Source organism: Pleurodeles waltl, chromosome 3_1 (genome assembly GCF_031143425.1).
Source record: "Pleurodeles waltl isolate 20211129_DDA chromosome 3_1, aPleWal1.hap1.20221129, whole genome shotgun sequence".
In the NCBI taxonomy this organism is placed as follows: Eukaryota; Metazoa; Chordata; class Amphibia; order Caudata; family Salamandridae; genus Pleurodeles; species Pleurodeles waltl.
Window position 1 is genome coordinate 364780617 of NC_090440.1, and position 22815 is coordinate 364803431.

At 46.6% G+C, this 22815-nt stretch overlaps 1 protein-coding gene across 1 annotated transcript in view; it reads left to right on the plus strand.

Moving 5' to 3' along the window:
* Positions 1–22815, plus strand: part of TRPM7 (transient receptor potential cation channel subfamily M member 7) — a 1269618-nt gene that overhangs the window by 541774 nt on the left and 705029 nt on the right. The window contains exon 17 of the mRNA XM_069222535.1: positions 17594–17822. Within this exon, the coding sequence (XP_069078636.1) occupies positions 17594–17822 (229 nt within the window). The remainder of the gene's footprint in view (positions 1–17593; positions 17823–22815) is intronic.

Here is a 22815-nt window from a genome sequence, read left to right on the forward strand (position 1 = left end):
TCCGCCGCTCTGTTTTGGTAGGTAGTGCAGGTGTTCATGGATATAACCACAGTGTGGTACTGCAAACAGGGCGCGGTGGGTAATGGACCTTTTGTCAAGAGGCATTTCCCTGGTGGTTCAACACCTAGTGGAATCTCTGAATGCCAGAGCGGACAAAGTCAACTGAAGATGCCTACCGGAACACAAATGGTGTCTCCATTAGGATGTTGCACGATCTCTCTTTTAGCAGTGGGGATAGCCTGGGCTCAGAAAGTCTGGTATCTCAAGCTGTTGAACATGGTCGTCGATCCTCCAATCAGGCTGCTTCTTTTGGTAGGATTTTCTGTTGCAGCAGCAGAGCAGGGTTCTACTCCTATAAACTGTCAATGCTTTGCCTTAATGCGTGGAGATTAGGTGGCGACAGTTGACATCTTTCGACCTCCTACCCCAAGTCTGTAGTGTTATCTTGACAGCCAAGCGTCCCTCCACCAAGAAGATATATGACGGCCAATGGAACTAATTTGTGGTTTACAGCCAAACAGGATGACCCCTTAGCTGCATCCATTTCCCAAGTTCTATTGTTTATCCTTACCCAGGCCCACCAAGGCTTTGCACTGAGTACATTGAAGAGTTATTTGTCTGCCATTTCTGCCGTCCTGCTGCTGCCAAATAACTCTTCCCTCTTCAGGTACCCTGTTGTAAATAAGTACCTAAAAAGTTTGGAACACTTAATCCCTCCAGCTCCCTTTATTATGCCTCAATATGACCTTAATTTGGTTCTTACTTACCTAACGTTTGCTCTGTTTGAGCTGCTTCATTCCTTCCCTGTCAGGCTTCTCACCATCAAGACAGCCTTTCTGGTGGCAAATACATCTGACCGGATGGTCAGTGAACTACAGGCACTGTCATCTCAGCCTAATACTTCTCCTAACTCCCATACTAACTTTTCCTTTGCACCCAAGCATTCTTCTTGCCGAAGCTTGTGACCTCGTTTCATGTAGGCCAATGTATCACGTTGCCTACATTTTATGCTCTGCCTTCTCTGTCTAAGGAAGAGGAGAGACTACACTGGCTGGACCAAGTAAGAGCATTGTTGTTCTACATTGACCCCACAAAACCATTCTTTGTGGACAGTCAACTTTTCTTGGGATATGTTGGAGTCAGGCCTGTCGGTATGGGCATTTTGCATGATTTGTCCCATAGGGCTTTTTGGTTTGAATCATGTTTGCAGACCCATTTCCGGAAAAGTATTGCTTGGATATTTGTTCCTAGATAAGGAATCTGTTGATAGGGGCCTCTATCTGATGGAGGCTTCTAGCTGCAGATTTCTAACCCTGAATTTTCCAAGCATCAGATTGGATCCGGAAGATGTTTTGTGGGCAGTACCCCTGCACACCTGGAGATGGCGTCAGTTGGCTCCACACGGCATCCGCACCAGAAATGACATCCGCGCCACCTATATAGGCACCACATTGGTGCATGGACTTCAGTTCTTTTGTTTCCATGCCAGTTAGCACTTAACTGGAGAAGAGCTAACCTCTGACGTGCTTTTTTTGACGTTTTGTCGACTTCCTTTTCAATTAATTGTTTCTTTCTGGTGTGTCGGGGATGTCTTTGAGAAAGACAGGGTTCAAACTGTATGGAGCCTAGCACCTCGTCATTTCTGTTACGGATCCACACCTAGTGTGTCTTTTGGTGTCTCAAGCACAACCACGAATAAGTCGTGCTCGGACTGCTGGGCCATGGAACCAATGGCTTTGAGGCAGCGGTCCCTAAAGCTGCTAGTTGCCCGGTATGGACGAAGTGTTGCTCGACTTCTAGGAGATCTCAGTCCCGATCAAGGGGAAGGTCGCAAAGACTGCTCTAGGAGCCCCAAGTCAACGGACATTGGGGAAACAGGCATAAGACGCACAAGAAGTTGAAGTATCAGCCAACGTGACAACAGAACATCAGCAATTGAAGCATGGTTCTTTGGAGCCGTTGCCCGGTTTAACTTCCTGGCGCTTCCTACTCAGTTAAAATAATTTCACAAGGTCATGCCCTGCGTCTCTGAGTGTGCCATCCCCACAGGATCACCTTCAGGCCCGTGGGTTCGGAGGAAGCTTCATCAAGTTTCATGCAGGCAGCTTCGTCCCTGGCTTCGATGGGCCCCTGTGGATCTGATCACAGACCTGGGCCGGCGCCAGTCGTGCCACTGTGACCTTACACAACATCTGTGCTGCCAATGCTCACTGATGCTGCCAGCCCCACTTGGCGCTCCAAATCTGACACAGAGCTGGAGTGGAGTTGACTGACTCTCATTCCGGTGTCAACAAAACCCATGTGTCCTAGGTCAGCGCCTAAGCCCTATTCTGAAGGGGTAGGCCTTAGGGAAGAATTGGTGGAGTCACTGGACCCTTTAGAATACCAGTTGAAAGGCTAGGAAAGCATTTACTGGTGTGAATTGGGTGATGCTAGCGAACTGGATACATCTCCAGATGCTGGCATTCTTTCTCCCCCTACTGTGGCTATGGAGGGAGGGAGCAGCATACCCTGTGGTGGTGAAGAGGCAGCCGTGGTCCTAGACCTTGAGTTGCCTTTGGTGGCAGTCAATACTAACCTCTTGACAGAAGTGCTACAGCTGGGAGCTTCCTCTTCCAAACCCCTGCTCCCTTTCGAAGAAGCACTAACAGATGTCCTGCTGGGAACTTGGTCCAAACCCAGCACAGGAGCTCCTTTGAATAGGACAATTGCTCGCCGCCACTGCCCCGCACCTGAGGACTCAGACTTCTTCACCCATGAAAGCTTGGTAGTCCAAGTCTTTATCTCCCTTGGCACGTTCCCTTTTAGCTCTTCTGTACAGGAAATCCAAAAGGCTGGATAGCTTTGGATAGTAGATGTTTTCTTCCACCACCCTGGCATTGTGGTCAGTGAACATTGCATGCCTGTTGGGCCATCACTCCCACATTTTGTGGGACACAGTTGAACAACTGCTGCCACAGGTCCAGGAGGAGGCCTGACCAATTCGCTCTCAAGCGGTCAAGGACGGGAGAGACGCAATTAAGTTCACCATTAGGTGTGGTTTAGACACAACAGACTTACTGGGCAGAGAGGTTTCCATGACGGTGCTCCAGCGCCATGCCTGGCTGAAAATATTTGCCTTTTCAGGGGATTTCCAGGCTTCCCTTATGGACATGCCCTTTGATGGCAGTCGTCTCCTCAGAGACAAGGCAGACTCTACGCTAGTGCACTTTAAGGACCTGTGCTTCTCACCTGCCCTGCATCATCCTCAGTCTGCCTTTCACTCCTTTCGTGGCTACAGAAGGGGCTTTCAACCGCATCAACCCAATTTTAGCAATCGGGACGCTTAAGCTTCCTAGCCTCTGCAAGTACGTGGATGTGGTTCATACAGACCCTGTGGGACAGGTAGCCAGAGATCTGCTACATCCACCCCCCCTCCCCTGCTGAAGCCCCTAAGCCCACTTAATTTTGCCATTTCAAGATCATAGGCATCCAGTTGGTAGCAAAATCAACCATCATCTCCACCACTAGCAGTCCATAACATTGGACAAGTGGGTCTTGCAGATCATTGGACGGGGTGACTCACTCCCCTTTGAATCCTCCCCTTCCCCTATACCTCCATCTCATGAACGGCTGACGGAACATCATTTGTCCTTTCTCCGTGAGGAAGTCATGGCTCTCATTGCCAAGGGGGCCATAGAAGGAGTTCTGATGTCGGAAGTAGACAGTGATTGCTGTTCCGTTCTGACACCCAAAAAGAACAAAGGTCTTTGGCCGATATGATCTGCAAACCCTTAATCTCTTCCTTACGAAAAAGAATTTCAAGATGCTCAGGTCTTGTCTACCTTAGACCCAGGAGACCGGATGATAGTGTTGGACTTGCAGGACGCTTATTTCCATGTTCCCATCCTACCTGCCCACAGACATTACCAGCAGTTCCTGGTAGACCACAAGCACTTTCAGTTTACGGTGCTCCCTTTTGCCCATAACAGCGCACCTCGGGTGTTCATCAAGGTGATGGCGGTGGTTGCAACACATCTGCAGAGCTCAGGGGTGGCAGTCTTCCCCTATATCAATGACTGGCTGTTGAAGATGGGTTCGCCCCAGGCTGTCTCCCACCTTCAGACTACGGCAGACCTTCATTTGCTGAAGTTCAATATAAATGTGCTGAAGTCACACCAGACTCCCTCTCAGACTGCCCCAATAATCTGAGCTGTTCTGGACACCGTGCAGTTTCGGGCTTATCCTCCCGAGCAACGAGTCTAGGATATTCAGGCTATGATACCGATGTTTCAGTCTCTATCCTGGATTTCAGTGAGAATGATTCTGGGCTGCTGGGCCCCATGGCCTCCTGCATCCTGCTGGCAACATATGCCATATGTGTGCTCTGCATTGGGATCTGAAGTTCCACAGAGCACAGCATCAGGGGACTCTCTGATATGATTGAGATCTCTTGAGAGAACTGCAGCAGACCTGTAGTGGTGGTTAACAAATCGCAGTTAGGCTCATGCCTCCTGTACGCCTTTCCGCCCATACCACTCGTACCACTCCTGTCCAGAGTTCTCGAGAAGATTAGAAATGGCCGGGTCCAAGTCATCCTTGTGGCTCCAGACTGGGCACGAGAAGATTAGAAATGGCCAGGCCCAAGTCATCCTTGTGGCTCCAGACTGGGCACGGAGAGTCTCGCCTTCTTGCGTGGAGATTGACCAACCACAATTGACACCTTTTGACCTTCCTCTTGAAGCCTGTAATGGCATTTTGGCAAGCAGGTGTCCCTCTACCAAGATGTATACCCCCGCAGATGAAAAACATTTATATTACACTGTATAGAGAGCTCTATTAACCCACTTTCTGCTTCTCTCTGATGTCCTTTTTATTCTGACACTTGCACTGCAGGGCTATGCTTTGGGTACTCTGAAGGGTTATCTTTCTGCTCTTGTCTGCCTTCTTTCGGCCACCTGACCAACCCCCTATTTAAGTCCCCTATTGTAAATAGATTCCTCAAAGGTCTTGTAGATATGTTCCCCCTTTGCCTTTCATAATGCCTCAGTGGGACCTTAATTTAGTTCTTACATTTTTGATGTGTGCTCCTTTCGAGTCTCTAGTCAATTGTCCTCTCCAGCTGCTCCCACTCAAAATAGCATTTCTCGTGCAAAACATCTGCCTGGAAGGTGAGTGAGCTGCAGTCATCTAAGCATCCCTACTTTTCAGTTTTTCCTGACAAAATGGTGCTTCGCACTAGTCTCTCTTTCTTCTTAAAAGTGGTGACACCATTTCATGTGGGACAATCTGTCACCTTGCCCACTTTCTAAGCGTTTTCATAACCCTCTAAAGAGGAGTGACTCCACAACCTGGACCCAAATAGAGCATTGCTGTTCTACAGTGATCGCACAAAAGGGTTCTCGTGGATGACCAACTCTTCTTCCGGTACGTTGGTGCGAAGAAAGGTTGGGCAGTGCAGAAACAAACTACCTCTAGGTGAGTCATACTCTGCATTAAAATGTGCTATGCATTGGCCATGAAACAACCCCCTCAGGGCTTGCAGGCTCATTCCACTAGAGCCAAAACTGTGACCGCTGCATTGGCACGTAGTTCCCCAGGCCTGAACATTCGCCAAGGTGCAGAGTGGGCATCCCTGCACACGTTTACCAAACACTACTGCCTGGACAGTCCGATCTGCAGGAGATGGGCATTTCACCCGTTTGGTCCTCCAGGACTTCCTAGATTAAATAATTTGTCCGTAGCCCGCCACTGGAGACAGTATTGCTTGGATATATGTTCAAAGGTAAGGAATCTGCGGCTAGAAGTCTCTATTAGATGAACAAGTTATTTACCTTAGGTAAAGCCTTATCGGGGAAAGACAATATCTACCTGCAGATTCCTTACTGAACCACTCATCCTTCTCACACTAGGAACATATTTCAGGGGTTAAGTTTACTCCCTTTCAGGGCCCTAGATTGGGCACATAATCGAGCCCCTCCACTCCTCTGGGATATGTACGGTCAGAAAGGCTTGAGTGTAGAGGAGCTGCTAGCAACCTGGTCTAGTCCTCTATTGCATATTTGAAGAGTCCAGCGGGGAGCCCGTTTTGGTACAGGGGTTTCCGTCATTTTTAAGTTCTTTGATGAGGCGGCGTATCTGGATCGTACTTGTGAGAGGTGGCAAGTTCTCATCCTGCAGAAAGTCCCTTTCCATGTTTTCCCAGTCCACCGGGGTCGTACGGTACCCTGAGTGCTGTTAAATTGGTCACCCAGTCTCCTTCGGGAATTCCATGTTCTCTAGTGTGGTATGGAGATTTTAGGTTGCTGACATAATTATAGAAGAGGGATAGACCTCGTTCCTGCAGCATTCTGTGGACTTTTATCCATTCCTTAGATTTCTTCAGTTCCCACACTGCCTTTTTATCTGCCTTGCAAGCTTTGCTCAAACACCTTGCAGTTGTAGACACTTCCAGATGTGGTGAAATTTCTGCCATTGTTGACATTGACAGTTGAGCTAAAGTTGCCCCTGACTCCTTTGCAGAGGCTTCCTTTTATTGAATCTTCTCTAGTTATGGTACAGTTCATGGTCTTTCCTCTATTACAACGAGTTCAGGACATTTAAACTATGATCCTGATATTTCAGTCTCAGTCCTGGATCTCGATGAAAACAGCTTTGAGGCTTCCTGGCCTTAGAGACTTCTGCACCTTCCATGTTGACTATACCATGTGACATATACGAGCTTTGCAGTGGGACCTGAAATTTCACTGAGCTTCCAGGTATTGGAGGAGACTACAAAAGACGTGCAGTAGTGGCTGATCGACAGCAGTTGAATAAGTGACATACCCCTCTCTCTGTCTCACCCAGAGTTGATGGTATTGGCTGATACATTTCTCCTGGGTTGGGGTAGTCAGCTCTAAGAGGGGAGGAGCGGAGGATTCTAGTTTCTGGTGGAAACCTATGTCCACATCAGTTTGCAGGAGTTGCGTTCAGTTCCCTTGGCTTTGAAGGCCTTTTTGCCCCTCCATCAGTGGATGGTTTGTGCACTTGCTCACAGACAGCATCACTACAATGTGGTACTGCAACAAGCAGGTTCCAGGGTCCTGAGTGAAGAGGCTGTGCATCTCTAGAACTTGCTGAATCATCAGGGACTTTTTCCAGGGGTACACCACCTGACAGGATCTCTAAATGTCGTGGATGGACAAAGTCATCTGGCAGCACCTAGTGGATCATGAATAACAATTACACTTTGTGGGGCTCAGGGTATCTTCTAACAATAGGGAAAACCCTAGCTAAATCTCTTCACCACCTCCAAGAATGTGCAGTATCAACACTTTTGCTCACTTTAGTTCCCAAGAAAGTCCTCTCTGAGACTAATTCTGTCTAGAGTAGAGCACAGGACTCCTGCATACCTTTATGGCCCTGCCTCGCCTGCTCTGAGTTCTGATGAAGATCAGGAACAACAAGACCCAAGTCATTCTAGTGGTTCTGGATTGTGCAAGGAGAGTTTGGCACCTGGGCTTCAGTGTCAGTCCTCTGATCAGGCTGCCACTTTGGGAGAATCTCCTGTTAAGATTGATGGAGATTGAGCAGTGACAGTTGAACTCCTTCCTATGATCTTCCTCCTAAGGTCATTGAAGTCATTTTGGTAGACATGGGTCCTTCCATGAATGCAGGGCGATGACACAAATTAGTGATTCTATACGGTATTCAGCAGTTGGGCCCACTCATAGCAAACTGTCCAATGTGTTGTTGTGTGCTCTCTTTTAGGCTCAGCAGAACCTTGCTCTGGGCTCAATTAAAGATCACCTGTCAGCCCTTCTAACTTTTTTTACGCTTGCTGGATGAACCATCCTTGTTCGTATCGATGGTTGTGATGCCTTCCATAAAGGTTTTGCAGCGTATGTTTCCATCAAAGCCCTTCATGTTTCCTCAGTGAGACTTAAATGTGGTTCTCATGTTTCTAATGTGTAATTCTGCACAGTTGGCTATTGAGCCTATTCAGTCTAAAAATGGTCTTCCTGGATATGATAACATCCACAAGCAGGGTGAGTTACGTTCCAGGCCCTTTCGGTTCAACCTTCCTATACCTCCCTTATTCTGGACAAACTGGTGCTAAGGGCTTGAGCTGTGTTTCTGTAACACCTTTTCATGTTGGACAAGCCATCACCCTCCTGACATTTTTGCTGGGCCTCATCCCTTGATTTATAAAGAAATGGACCCCAGTGGAGCACTGTGTTTTCACATCGTTCGTAACAAAGAACATTAGGTACATAATCAGCTCTTTATGGGGTTTTCTGGGACAAAGAAGTGCAAGATGGCGCAGAAATAGACCATTTCCTGATGAATTGTGCTCTGCGAAAAGATCTGCTACGCACTGATGAAGAAGACAGACTGATGAAGAAGAATTCTCAATAATTCTTACTGGCTCACTCCACCACGTCTAAGGCTGCTACCGCTGTCTTTGTAGGACTCTTACCATGGGGATAAGACTGCTGGTTTTTGAGCGACCCACGTGGAGGTGACTGAGTTGTTTCCTTACAGGTTGGAGACTGTCATTCCAACCACTTTGGCTAGCTACCACTACCTCACCCAAACTAGGACGTAAAGGTGATTTGTGGAAGCCTAGAAAACAGGACACTCTGACTCCTCAGGAAGTCATGTTTGGCAGACCTTGCCCTTATTTCTCATTTGCACAACTCTCAAACAAGCCAAGGCAGACAAAGAGATAGAGGAAAGTTTTCAATGTGTTTATTGAAGTGACTGCATTCTGTAATAAAAGATATGGACTATGATTATTAGGATGTTGAGACATGAGTGAGAAACAGATAAACAGCCCCAGCATATTGGAATAAACATATGCCTGCAAATTCCTACCTACATTTCTAGCGTATGAGTGAAAGCATAGCAGTGATAACCCTTTCTGCCCATACTAATACCTGAAAACAGGGGTCTGACTGTCATATCCTCGGTTGGCTGTACAGACAGGGCTGAGGTCAGCAAAGTGTAGTGAAGTGGCACACAGCATAGGATGGCTCATCTGGCTGGAATACCCTCTCTTATCTTCTTTGGCCTATGTGGTGTTTTTATAGCAAAAACATGTTGAGGGCTGAGAACAGGCCTTACATGATAATGCATCTAAGTTTCGAAGGTTGGCTCTGCACCCTTGTGACGTCAATACTAGAAAAATTTCCAGGTTCATTCTTGAGAAGAAGTACAGCATGAAATGTTGTGTAATGGAACTAATTACAACACTTTTGCAGAATAGCAGCCAATCAGAAAAATAAAACATCCCCGCAAAAAGCAAGCCATGCTAAATTGAATTAAAAGGAATTAATGAAATGAAACATGTAACTGGGTAAAAGAGCACAAACCCCAGTCCTAAGCTAAAATAAGTTTGCACAGGCAAGGTGCTAAAATGAACCCACAACACTGCAGTGGCATTCGGCGTGCCTGTCCTGGGCCTTTATCGGGCGGCTACATGTTCATAAAGCACCACTCTTTCGACAGTCAGGCCCATCAGAGGGAAGTTTTGGCTGCAAGTTTTTGCAGGGCTTTTTAGTCTCTGCCACTATACAGAGACATCTCCATGGGAGGCACTGCTTGGGCATCTGCTCACAAGGTATGGAATCTGCTGTTAGAAGTATCCATTAGAAGAACAAATTAATTACCTTTGGTAATGATCTATGAGGTGGAAACTCTAGCCGCAGATTCCTCACTGTGACCCTCCCACCTCCCCATTTTGGGAATTAGTCATTTTTTCTCATTTGAAAAGGTCCCTTCTAGAGCTCTGCACACTGTTCATGCCAATCTGGGTAGTGCTTCCAGTGCAAGGCGTTGTGCTGAAACCCTTTGGCCACCTGTTGCCTTATGTTTCTTTCTTGTTGCATGCAATGAATCACATTAATTTTAAGGTGTTTAAATTGACTATCCGAAGTGCTTCGGACTCTGAGGTAGGGTGCTATACATATTTTTTTCCCAGATTCAGTCCAATGCCTGGGGAAAATTCTCAAGGCAATGAAGTAATCTGTGGTTAGAGTATCCACCATAAAGATAGGTTCGATGGCATCTGTCGCTGTAGATACGCATGTTCTGCAATAGCTCGCCATCTGGTGTTGGGCCGGAGTGTTACAAGTTGTTTTTCTTCGAAGAAGTCTTTCGAGTCACGGGACCGAGTGACTCCTCCTTTTGTCTCCATTGCGCATGGGCGTCGACTCTATCCTCGATTGTTTTTTTTCCGCCATCGGGTTCGGACGTGTTCCTGTCGCTCCGAGTTTCGGAACGGAAAGATAGCTAATTTCGGAAGATTTTCGTCGGTATTGTTGCGTTCGGGATCGGCGTACTTACATTCAACACCGCATCAAAGATCGAAGAGCTCCGGTGCCCTTCGGGGTAGTTTTTCGATCCTCCGTCGGGGCCTGGTCGGCCCGACCGCGTGCTGAAGAACGCCGATGGAACGGACCCCGTTTCGTTTCTGCCCCAAATGCCACAATAAATACCCCTACACAGACCAACACTTGGTCTGCAACCTGTGCCTGTCACCTGAGCACAGCGAAGACACCTGCGAGGCCTGTCGTGCGTTCCGGTCCCGAAAAACACTCCGAGACCGTCGAGCCAGAAGACTTCAGATGGCGTCCGCACCGACAGCCCAACGGGAGTTCGAGGAACAGGAAGAGGAAGGTACCTTCTCGATCCAAGACTCAGACTCCGAAGGATTCGACGATACACAAACCGTGAGTAAGACGTCGAAAACCACACAAAGAAACATTTACAAGGCCCAGGGGACGCCACTGCCACCAGGCCATGGCTCGACCCGTAAATTCGGTGACCGACCGTCGGCACCGAAAAAGGCCCAAACAGTGCCGAGATCGTCCGACTCCGGTCGAGACACCGGCACGCAGCCTTCTTGGGACCGAGAAAGTGCTGGAGACAAGCCTCGACACCGTGATGCCGGTGTGGACACGGCTCGACGCCGAGACAGCGGCACCGAAACAGATCGACGCCGAGAGGTTTCGGCCCCGAAAAGAAAAAAAGTCACCTCAGAGCCGAAAAAACACGCAGACAAAGTTTCGATGCCGAAACAAACTGCAAGCGACCCAGCTTCAGGCTCTTATACAGAAGAGCACTCGCTAACCTCCCAAATGCAGAAGCATAGGTTTGAGGAAGAGCTACAGGCAACTGATGTGGACCATACGCAAAAACGTATCTTCATTCAGCAGGGGACAGGAAAAATAAGCACCCTTCCCCCCATTAGGAGAAAGAGGAGGTTGGAGTTCCAGACGGAACAAACACCACAACCAAAAGTGGTGAAAAGAGTTACACCACCACCCTTACCTCCGCCCGTGATTGACGTTTCACCAGCACAAACTCCATCACACTCCCCAGCTCACACCACCATGAGCCAGGGTGACCAAGATCAGGACGCATGGGACCTATACGACGCCCCAGTGTCAGATAACAGTCCGGAGGCATACCCTGCGAAGCCATCTCCACCAGAAGACAGCACCGCGTACTCTCAAGTGGTGGCTAGAGCAGCACAATTTCACCACGTAAGCCTCCACTCAGACCAGGTCGAGGATGATTTCTTATTCAACACACTCTCCTCCACCCACAGCTCATACCAAAGCTTGCCTATGCTCCCTGGTATGCTCCGGCACGCAAAAGACATCTTTAAGGAGCCGGTTAAAAGTAGGGCAATCACACCAAGGGTAGAACAAAAGTATAAGCCGCCTCCTACGGACCCGGTTTTCATCACTACACAGCTGCCACCAGACTCTGTCGTTGTAGGAGCAGCTAGGAAAAGGGCCAACTCTCACACATCTGGAGATGCACCACCCCCAGATAAAGAAAGCCGCAAGTTTGATGCAGCTGGTAAAAGAGTCGCAGCACAAGCTGCAAACCAGTGGCGCATCGCGAACTCCCAGGCACTACTTGCGCGCTATGACAGAGCCCACTGGGACGAGATGCAACATCTCATTGAACATCTGCCCAAGGACTTACAAAATAGGGCAAAACAAGTGGTTGAGGAGGGACAGGCCATCTCCAACAACCAGATCCGCTCCTCCATGGACGCTGCAGATACAGCTGCACGGACAATTAATACATCTGTAACTATCAGAAGGCATGCATGGCTCCGAACGTCTGGATTTAAACCAGAGATTCAACAAGCAGTTCTCAATATGCCTTTTAATGAAAAAGAACTGTTCGGTCCAGAAGTGGACACAGCGATTGAGAAACTCAAAAAAGATACGGACACTGCCAAAGCCATGGGCGCACTCTACTCCCCGCAGAGCAGAGGGAATTACAGCTCATTCCGTAAAACGCCCTTTCGAGGGGGGTTTCGGGGTCAAAGCACACAAGCCAGCACCTCACAAGCCACACCGTCCAGTTACCAAGGACAGTATAGAGGAGGTTTTCGGGGACAATATAAAGGAGGGCAATTCCCTAGAAATAGAGGAAGATTCCAAAGCCCCAAAACCCCTACTACTAAACAGTGACTCACATGTCACTCACCCCCTCCACACAACACCAGTGGGGGGACGAATAGGTCATTATTACAAAGCATGGGAGAAAATCACTACAGACACTTGGGTTCTAGCAATTATCCAACATGGTTATTGCATAGAATTTCTACAATTCCCTCCAAACATACCACCAAAAGCACAAAATTTAACAACACACCATTCCAATCTCCTGGAGATAGAAGTGCAGGCACTATTGCAAAAGAATGCAATCGAATTAGTGCCAAACACACAAATAAACACAGGAGTTTACTCACTGTACTTTCTGATACCAAAGAAGGACAAAACACTGAGACCAATCCTAGACCTCAGAGTAGTGAACACTTTCATCAAATCAGACCACTTCCACATGGTCACACTACAAGAAGTATTGCCATTGCTAAAGCTGCACGACTACATGGCAACTTTAGACCTCAAGGATGCTTATTTCCATATACCAATACACCCATCGCACAGGAAATACCTAAGGTTTGTATTCAAAGGAATACATTACCAATTCAAGGTACTGCCTTTCGGATTAACAACCGCACCAAGAGTCTTTACCAAATGTCTAGCGGTAGTCGCAGCACACATAAGAAGGCAGCAGATACATGTGTTCCCATATCTAGACGACTGGCTAATCAAGGCCCATTCGTTAATAGAGTGCTCAATTCACACAAATCATATCATACAAACCCTCTTCAAACTAGGGTTCACCGTCAATTTCACAAAATCCAAAATTCTGCCACGCAAGGTACAACAATACCTGGGAGCCATAATAGACACATCAAAAGGAGTAGCCACTCCAAGTCCACAAAGAATTCAAAATTTCAACACCATCATACAACGCATGTATCCAACACAAAAGATACAAGCAAAGATGGTATTACAACTCCTAGGCATGATGTCATCATGCATAGCCATTGTCCCAAACGCAAGACTGCACATGAGGCCCTTACAACAATGCCTAGCATCACAGTGGTCTCAAGCACAGGGTCACCTTCTAGATCTGGTGTTAATAGACCGCCAAACTTACCTCTCGCTTCTGTGGTGGAACAACATAAATTTAAACAAGGGGCGGCCTTTCCAAGACCCAGTGCCACAATACGTAATAACAACAGATGCTTCCATGACAGGGTGGGGAGCACACCTCGATCAACACAGCATACAAGGACAATGGAACGTACATCAAACAAAACTGCATATCAATCACCTAGAACTTCTAGCAGTTTTTCAAGCACTAAAAGCTTTCCAACCAATAATAGTTCACAAATACATTCTCGTCAAAACAGACAACATGACAACAATGTATTATCTAAACAAGCAGGGGGGGACGCACTCCACGCAGTTAAGCCTGCTAGCACAAAAAATTTGGCATTGGGCAATTCACAACCAAATTCGCCTAATTGCACAGTTTATACCAGGGATACAAAATCAACTCGCAGACAATCTCTCTCGAGATCACCAACAGGTCCACGAATGGGAAATTCACCCCCAAATTCTGAACACTTATTTCAAACTCTGGGGAACACCTCAGATAGACTTGTTTGCGACAAGGGAGAACGCAAAATGCCAAAACTTCGCATCCAGATACCCACACAAACAATCCCAAGGCAATGCCCTATGGATGAACTGGTCAGGGATATTTGCTTACGCTTTTCCTCCTCTCCCTCTCCTTCCTTACCTGGTAAACAAACTCAGTCAAAGCAAACTCAAACTCATATTGATAGCACCAACTTGGGCAAGGCAACCCTGGTACACAACACTGCTAGACCTATCAGTGGTACCCTGCATCAAATTGCCCAACAGGCCAGATCTGTTGACACAGCACAACCAAAAGATCAGACACCCAGATCCAGCATCGCTGAATCTAGCAATCTGGCTCCTGAAATCCTAGAATTCGGGCACTTACAACTTACCCAAGAATGTATGGAAGTCATAAAACAAGCAAGAAGGCCATCCACAAGGCACTGCTATGCAAGTAAATGGAAGAGGTTTGTTTGCTACTGCCATATTAATCAAATACAACCGTTACACACAACTCCAGAACAGGTAGTGGGTTACTTGCTTCACTTACAAAAATCTAACCTAGCTTTCTCTTCCATTAAGATTCACCTTGCAGCAATATCTGCATACCTGCAAACTACCTATTCAACTTCCCTATATAAAATACCAGTCATTAAAGCATTCATGGAGGGCCTTAGGAGAATTATACCACCAAGAACACTACCTGTTCCTTCATGGAACCTAAATGTTGTCCTAACTAGACTTATGGGTCCACCTTTTGAACCCATGCACTCCTGCGACATACAGTTCCTAACCTGGAAGGTGGCATTTCTCATCGCCATTACTTCCCTAAGAAGAGTAAGCGAGATTCAGGCGTTTACTATACAGGAACCTTTTATACAACTACACAAAAATAAAGTCGTCCTAAGGACCAATCCTAAATTTTTGCCAAAGGTTATTTCACCGTTCCATCTAAATCAAACAGTGGAACTTCCAGTGTTCTTTCCACAGCCAGATACCGTAGCTGAAAGGGCACTACATACATTAGATGTCAAAAGAGCATTAATGTATTACATTGACAGAACAAAAAACATCAGAAAGACTAAACAACTCTTTATTGCATTTCAAAAACCTCACGCAGGAAACCCAATTTCAAAACAAGGTATAGCCAGATGGATAGTTAAATGCATCCAAATCTGCTACCTTAAAGCTAAACGACAGCTGCCCATTACACCAAGGGCACACTCAACCAGAAAGAAAGGTGCTACCATGGCCTTTCTAGGAAACATCCCAATGCAAGAAATATGTAAGGCAGCCACATGGTCTACGCCTCACACATTCACCAAGCACTACTGTGTAGACGTGTTATCCGCACAACAAGCCACAGTAGGTCAAGCCGTATTAAGGACATTATTTCAGACTACTTCCACTCCTACAGGCTGATCCACCGCTTTTGGGGAAATAACTGCTTACTAGTCTATGCAGAACATGCGTATCTACAGCGACAGATGCCATCGAACTGAAAATGTCACTTACCCAGTGTACATCTGTTCGTGGCATCAGTCGCAGTAGATTCGCATGTGCCCACCGCCTCCCCGGGAGCCTGTAGCAGTTTGGAAGTTACCTTCAATTATTTATATATGTATCATCTCAACCTTAAATAGGTGCATACTTAGTCACTCCATTGCATGGGCACTATTACTACAATTCAACTCCTACCTCACCCTCTGCGGGGAAAAACAATCGAGGATAGAGTCGACGCCCATGCGCAATGGAGACAAAAGGAGGAGTCACTCGGTCCCGTGACTCGAAAGACTTCTTCGAAGAAAAACAACTTGTAACACTCCGGCCCAACACCAGATGGCGAGCTATTGCAGAACATGCGAATCTACTGCGACTGATGCCACGAACAGATGTACACTGGGTAAGTGACATTTTCATTACCAAAGCCCCCATGCTTCATTTTTCATAAAGGCTATGTCGGGCTGAATGAAAGGAGTCCTGCCTTTTATTCTTAAGATTTTGACGGAACTCTATCTTAAGCAAAATATTTTGCTTTTCTGGACTTTCCGCCAGGATCTTAGATTTCCTTTACCCACTAATTACTTTTCACAGCTTTTAACTTCAAATTTGAAAGGAAGTTTGCTTTTAGTAAGCTAGGTCACCTTTTTTTCACTTGTGGTATCTCAACCCAGAAGTGAAGCAAATCTACTATTTCTTAGGCAGATCGTTTCATTAATATCAACAGCCTGTGACTTGAGACAAAGCCAACCTTCTTATAGACTCCATGCTCGATCTGCTTGAGCTGAGGCAGTATTTGTAGCTTTCTAGAAGCATGCACTCATTGCCGAAATATGTATGATAGCTCCTTTGGCTGTTCTGCATGCCTTTCCGAAGCCCTCTTTCTTTGAAGTTTCAGGTTATAGCCAGGAAGTTCCTTGCAAATTGTTAGATTGACCTCTAGGCTGACATATGCTGGCTTTCCATTTCAATATTTCAGGGTAACAGAATTAGGAAGGAAAGGGAGCTAGCATAGCAAAGTAAGGAAAAATATTGGTCCTTGGTATGAAACTATCTTCCGCATTTGGAGTTGTGTCATAGTAGGAATATTTAGGAGAGACACAATACAACATTCTTGGCAACGGGTGAAAATTCTATGACACTAAAATGAGGCCTTTACTGGAAACAAGAAAGCCTACTTAAAAGAAGCTATTACTAACAATGAGCCAGTGAAGAGCATATTTGAGGTGGGGTACATGATTTGGCTTGCTCTGAAACCAATTAAACAAAGGCAATTTGGTCTCACTAAAGTTGATGAACTTAAGAGACAGGGCACCAGCCACTAACGCTGTATGGGAATAAGATAAGAGAGGCAGAACAAGCTTAGGAGCATTTAGTTGATATAAGCAGTGTTGATGACATAGCCAATCTGTTGTACGTTGAAGGTGAGATTTGATTCATAGTTTAAACCTTTAGCTTGTTAGAGACCGGGAACTTTTGCTTAAAGCTGACAGTCTGGCCACTAGTCTTAAGATTGATAACTTCAATCTTCGAGCTGTTCTCATTGGATACTTGGCTTTTCTCAGTACTCTGTAGATCAGATATTTGTCTTCATCCTGCACCGCACATGCACGCGCGCGCTCTCTCTCTCTCTCTCTCGCGCTCTCTCTCTCTCTCTTTATTTCTCTCTCTCGCCCCCTTGCTCTCCCCAGCCACCACCTATTCCCTCACTATGGCATATGCTGTACTAGTAATACATTAATAAAAAATAAATCTGAACTGAGCCAGAAACGTTGGAATTGCACAGGAATGGGGTGTGGCTGATGCATGAATGCGAGGAATTGGTACACTAGTGAGAACACACTTATGCTGGATCTGCTGTCAGCATTGTAATAGAAATATTTCTTTTTGAGAAGCCCATCCTTATCTTGCAGTTAGGAAGTAGTGAGAGTCTGAACTAAGGGTACGAGAATCCCCATGACTTAAATTGTTTCTAAATAATGTTTAATTTGTGAGCTTCTCAACATAAAATAATCTTCAGAGGTGGGTGGGTAAGTAATGTTTATGCTTACTCAGCATAAATAACATTTCCAGTATTTCTTTTTTCTAATTGTTTATTTTTTTTGCAGCGACTTTGGACAGTTGGCCGTTGAGCTTCTTGAACACTCTTTTAGACAAGACGAAACTATGGCCATGAAGCTACTTATGTATGAACTTAAAAACTGGAGTAACTCCACCTGCCTTAAACTTGCTGTTTCATCAAGATTGAGACCATTTGTAGCTCACACGTGTACTCAGATGTTGCTTTCAGACATGTGGATGGGACGGCTGAATATGCGGAAGAATTCATGGTATAAGGTATGGTTATGGATATATAATGTGTATATGGGTTTATACTGGTCGCTTTGTAAATAAAATATTGGTAAAATGTGTTGGATCACGTGTGGCTGTAGATACACATGCATTCAAGCATATGGTGGGTAAATAATTTTTAAGCTGAATAAGTAAATACATTTCTGATGAATACTTCTAACCACAGATTCCTCACCTTGTAAATATTCCCCAGACACCAGACTGAATCTAACTCAAAGCAGTACTCTTGCTCCAGGAGGTGGGGTTGTGCAGCTTCACACTGACATTGTTTTGCTCTAGAAGTGATGAATGGAGTCGCATGTAGTTGCCAGCCATGCATGCTGACAACCATTACTTTAAGCATTGTAGGGACTGTTGCAAATAGGTGAAAGATCCTCATTAGATATGCCTCTGGTGCTTTGGGTCGGAATATTACTCCATGCCTGTTTCAGGAGGCCTCGGGCTTGGGGGTTAATTGGACTAAGTCGTGCGTCTTCCCAGTGGGAGAACATTGTCCCCCACAACAGGGTACCGTTGGGCACCACCTGCTCCAATGTGAGCCCCACACATTTAAATGCCTCGGTATACGTGTCTACCATGGCAAACCAGATTTAATAGATGGCAACCTTATCAGAGCCATCTCCTCCCTGTGCCCTCAAATGGCCTTTTGGAACATCATGCTTCTCACCTCTCACAGTGCAAGGAAGGGTATCACTGTCCAAAATGATCATGCTCCCTCGCCTTTTGTATTTCTTCCACAACCTACCAGTCCATTTCCCACGATCGACCTTCAATGTCCTTACAATGTTGGGAAACTTCATATGGAACCAAGCCAACCATCTAGTGGCATTGCTTACATTACAGCTGCTGGTTGACAGAGGAGGACTAGGGGCTCCTGATTTAGAATTTTATTACATAGCACCAAAGTTACTGTGGCCAGCACAATGGCTGGTGGGGAGGCAAATTTCGGAATCAGGGCGGTCATCGGTGCCCAATGCTACAGCACCTATGATAGACTGTTGCTTCTGAGTGCAGGCCCTCCTTGTGAGACTAACGGTCTTCTGCACATTGCATGCAACAGCTATCACAAGGGGCTGTGCCTTATGCCAGTTATTGTTCCATGTTCTTCTGCAATTCAATTCTCCTTTTTGGAATCCTTCTGTACGTCAACCTTTGCTGTGGCAGGAGTGGGGATCTTTGGAGACCTGTTCCACAATGGCGTACATCCCCCCATTGATCAATTGCAGGCAGACCATGCATTGCCAGGGGGACATGTCTTAGCTTATGGCAAGTTAGTGGCAGAACTAGGTAGCCTATAGCGCATCACTGACCAGCATCCATTAGTGCATGCGATTCACATCACGGGGGAAGGGCTGTAGACTCATTACATGGTTCACCAGGGCCAAACTTACCGGGATTCTTTGCAGTCGCTGCGCAGGAGTTGGGAACAAAATTTGGGGCGGAACCTTACCTCCAAGGACTAAGACAGTGTGTTAAAGTACACCCGTACAATGCTAAATTTCAATGTATCCAGCATAATATTCTCCATAGGGCCTACCCCATCCCTGTGAGCCTTCATGTGATATTTGGGTCTCCCTTCACTGCCTCAGGTGCACGATGCCCAACGCAGACATGGTGCATATGTTTTTGGGATGTCCGATAGCTGCAGCATTGTGGGGGGAAGTCACAAAGGCACTATTGAAGTAACTGACCGCACTGACATTTTGACCATTGAGGGGGTATTGCTTGGCCCACACTCCAGGTTGGAGGGGCTGAGGGTCTATAAATTGTCATTACCCACTGACGGGGTCATCACCTCTGACAGCAGGGGCAACACCACTGGGGCTAAATATATGGTTGTAATTAAATATGTAACATTGGAGGGTACTGCACTGTAGAGTTTTTGAGTTTGATAGTGTTTCCATATAATGAACCAGTCAGCGGCAGCTCCCCCCGCTGAGAGCCAGCAGAGGGAAAAGTGGAAAATAAAATGATGATAAATTAATTTTATTATCCTTTTATTTTTCGTATGGCGCTAGATTTCACTGAGTTTAGGGCAGGGCGGAGCCATGATGGCAGCAAGGGGAGGTGGAGTTGTGCGCACATTAAATGCGCATGTCAATTTGGCCCGCTGACCGAGCCTGGCCAACCGGACATTGACATTTAGATCTTGAAGAGGCACAGGCTCCCAGGCCCTGAGCTCAGGCCAATCACAACACTGCTTTCATGCTGGTAAACAGTATTGCCAACATGACAGCAGTGTCTTGATTAGCAGCTGGGAGTCTGCGCAGCTTGCATCAGCATGTGCGGAATCGGGTCAGGAGCAGAAGACGGCTGGCATGTAAGTACAATTTTATTTTATTTACCTCATCTCCTCACCCTCTGCCTCCCAACTTACAATCACTAGCAGCTGTTTCTAGAACCATTAACTCCTGCCAGCATGCTGACTGTCATATATGTGTGCCAATATTGCTGGGGATCCTGTTGGCTGAGGCATGTTATTTTACTTAATGAGTAAAACTCAATAAAAATGTTAAAAAAATAATAATAAAAAGACCCCTCCATCCCATTTTTAAACCACGTCTTAAAAACCACTTTTGTGTATGCTTTACAGCACACAGCTACCCTGTAGGAGGCAGTATCCAACATTTACTTCAAGGATAGCAGATGTTACTTCTGAAGGATGGGCCCTCCAAATTTTACACTGGGGCTACACCCTCACACTCGATTCTACTGTGCTACAGCTTCCACCTACATCTTAATGCCTGATGGGAGAACTACATGTCCTTTTGGCCAAAGGGGTCATAGAAACTGATACTGCCTCGGAAACAGGAACTGGTGCCAAGGACAAATAGAGGTCTTCAGCCCACTTTAGGCCGTCACTCTCACAATGCCTTTTTGTGAAAAGACAAGTTAAAGATACTCACAGGTACTGTCTGCCCTTGATCCTGAGGTTGAATGGTAGCAGTGGACCTGAAGGACGTTTATTTCCACATCCCCGTCCTACAGGCCCACATGGTTGGTGGTTCATGGTGGCACAGGAGCATTTTCCGTTAACGGTGCTTTCCGTTGGCCTCAACGTTGCCACTCAGATGTTCACAAAAGTGATATTGGTGGTTGCAGCACACCTTCAAAGGTCGGTGTTATACTCTTCCCCTACCTTGACAACTGACTGTTGAAGGGAGGCTTGCCCCAGGCAGTCATAGACCATCTCTAGGCAAAAGCACACCTTTAACATCATTAGGGTTCATCATCAATGTGCCTTAGTCACAGCTTACTCCTTCACCGAAACATCCAGGGTACAGTGGAATTTAAAGCCTTTTCCCAAGAAAAGAGTGCAGGACATTCGGGGAATGATGCCAATGTTTCAGCCTCTGACCTGGAATTCAGTGAGGTGACTGTGAGGCTACAGGGACTGTTCGCCTCCTGCTGATTTACCATGCCAGGTGGTATGTGCGGACCCTGCAGAGGAACATGAAGTTGCAGTGGGTGCAGAATCAGGGATATTTATTAGATTTCATCCAGGTTTCAGAGTAGACTGCAAAAGTTACGCTTTGGTTGCTGCTCAACCTCAATTTGGCCACCACTAGACCCCTCTTTATCCACCCAAAGCTGATGGTGGCGACAGATGCATCACTGCTGGTGAGGTTATTTTGGAGAAGTGGAGAACCGAGGACTGTCCATATCAGTATGTTGAAATTGAGGGTGATCTGCTTGGCACTGAAGATCTTCCTGTCGGCCATCAAGGGGAGGCTAGTATAGGTGCTCACAGACAACACCCCTGCCATGTGTTACATCAAACAATTAACAAGGAGCGTATCCAAGATGGTGGTGAGCTCGAACGCACAATAATGAGCTCATTAATTCCTGACATCCACATCCTGCAGCCTGAGTGTTTCTTGCTAACCACCCATGGGGATGGACGGACATAACTGGACACCTGGGGACCTTATACACACTTGTATGCCCCCTTTCACCCCAAACAGCACCAGAAACCTTTAGGCAGCAACTGCCTAATTGAGATTGAGGAACAACATGAGCTGCGACGTTGAAAGGGGGCCACGAGCTGGCTCTGCAACAGTGACTTTTCGTAGTGATTGGCCTCCGCAGTGGGGGATAATGCACTGCGCTCGCCAATAAGAGTGCTGTGAGCAAGATGGGCCCACGTACCCCCACACCCTGGAACAACAGTGAGTAGAGCCAATTGATAGGGCGGGAGCCTTGATTGGTGCCTGAAGATGCTCTAAGGACAACAAGAGGGGCGAGGTACAGCACTCTCTCCAAGAGAAATATGTAGCTGAGACTGGTAAGGTGGCAAAGCCCATAGGGAGTTCAACACAACGGCCCGCCCCAACGCAAAGTTGCGAGCACACCACAGGCGATGGGACCACCGTGCAGAGGAGTCCGCAACATTATGATTGATGGGGACTTGGGACAGAAACCAAGGAAAGAAGACTGGAAGTGACTGAGCCACTCAATGCTAAGGTAGCCTTTTCCATAACCTATACCCTTTTGTAGGACAAAAGGATAGGATTGCACCCAAGTATTGCTGAGTATTTGCTGAGGGGATTCCAACTAAACAGAAGTGTCTAATAGATTGTTTTGATAGTGTCCTTCCTCTGTTGGTCTTGCAACCAAGCTGGCAGTGAGACCAAAAACTTACAAATCAAGGTTCCCCCGGGATGCTGGGAAGAAGCTGAAGACCAAAGCAAATCAGCATCTGCCACAGTGGTGGAAAACACTTGGCAGGAAATGTGGCCAGATTTCAGGCTCTCCTGAGGGTGGTACAAGTCTTACTGGAGCCCAAGTTGGACGCACTGGTGCTGGACATAGAACGGGTTTGCATGGACCACAAGAAATTAAGACTGCGTTGACTACACAGAATCCTCCAAGGTATCACTCCAGCCAAAAGTAAAAGAAAGGAGTATCACAATCTGTGAGATGCAGGAAAGACTGCTAATTTTAAGATGGAAAGCGGATGACGGGAAAAAGGTGCTCC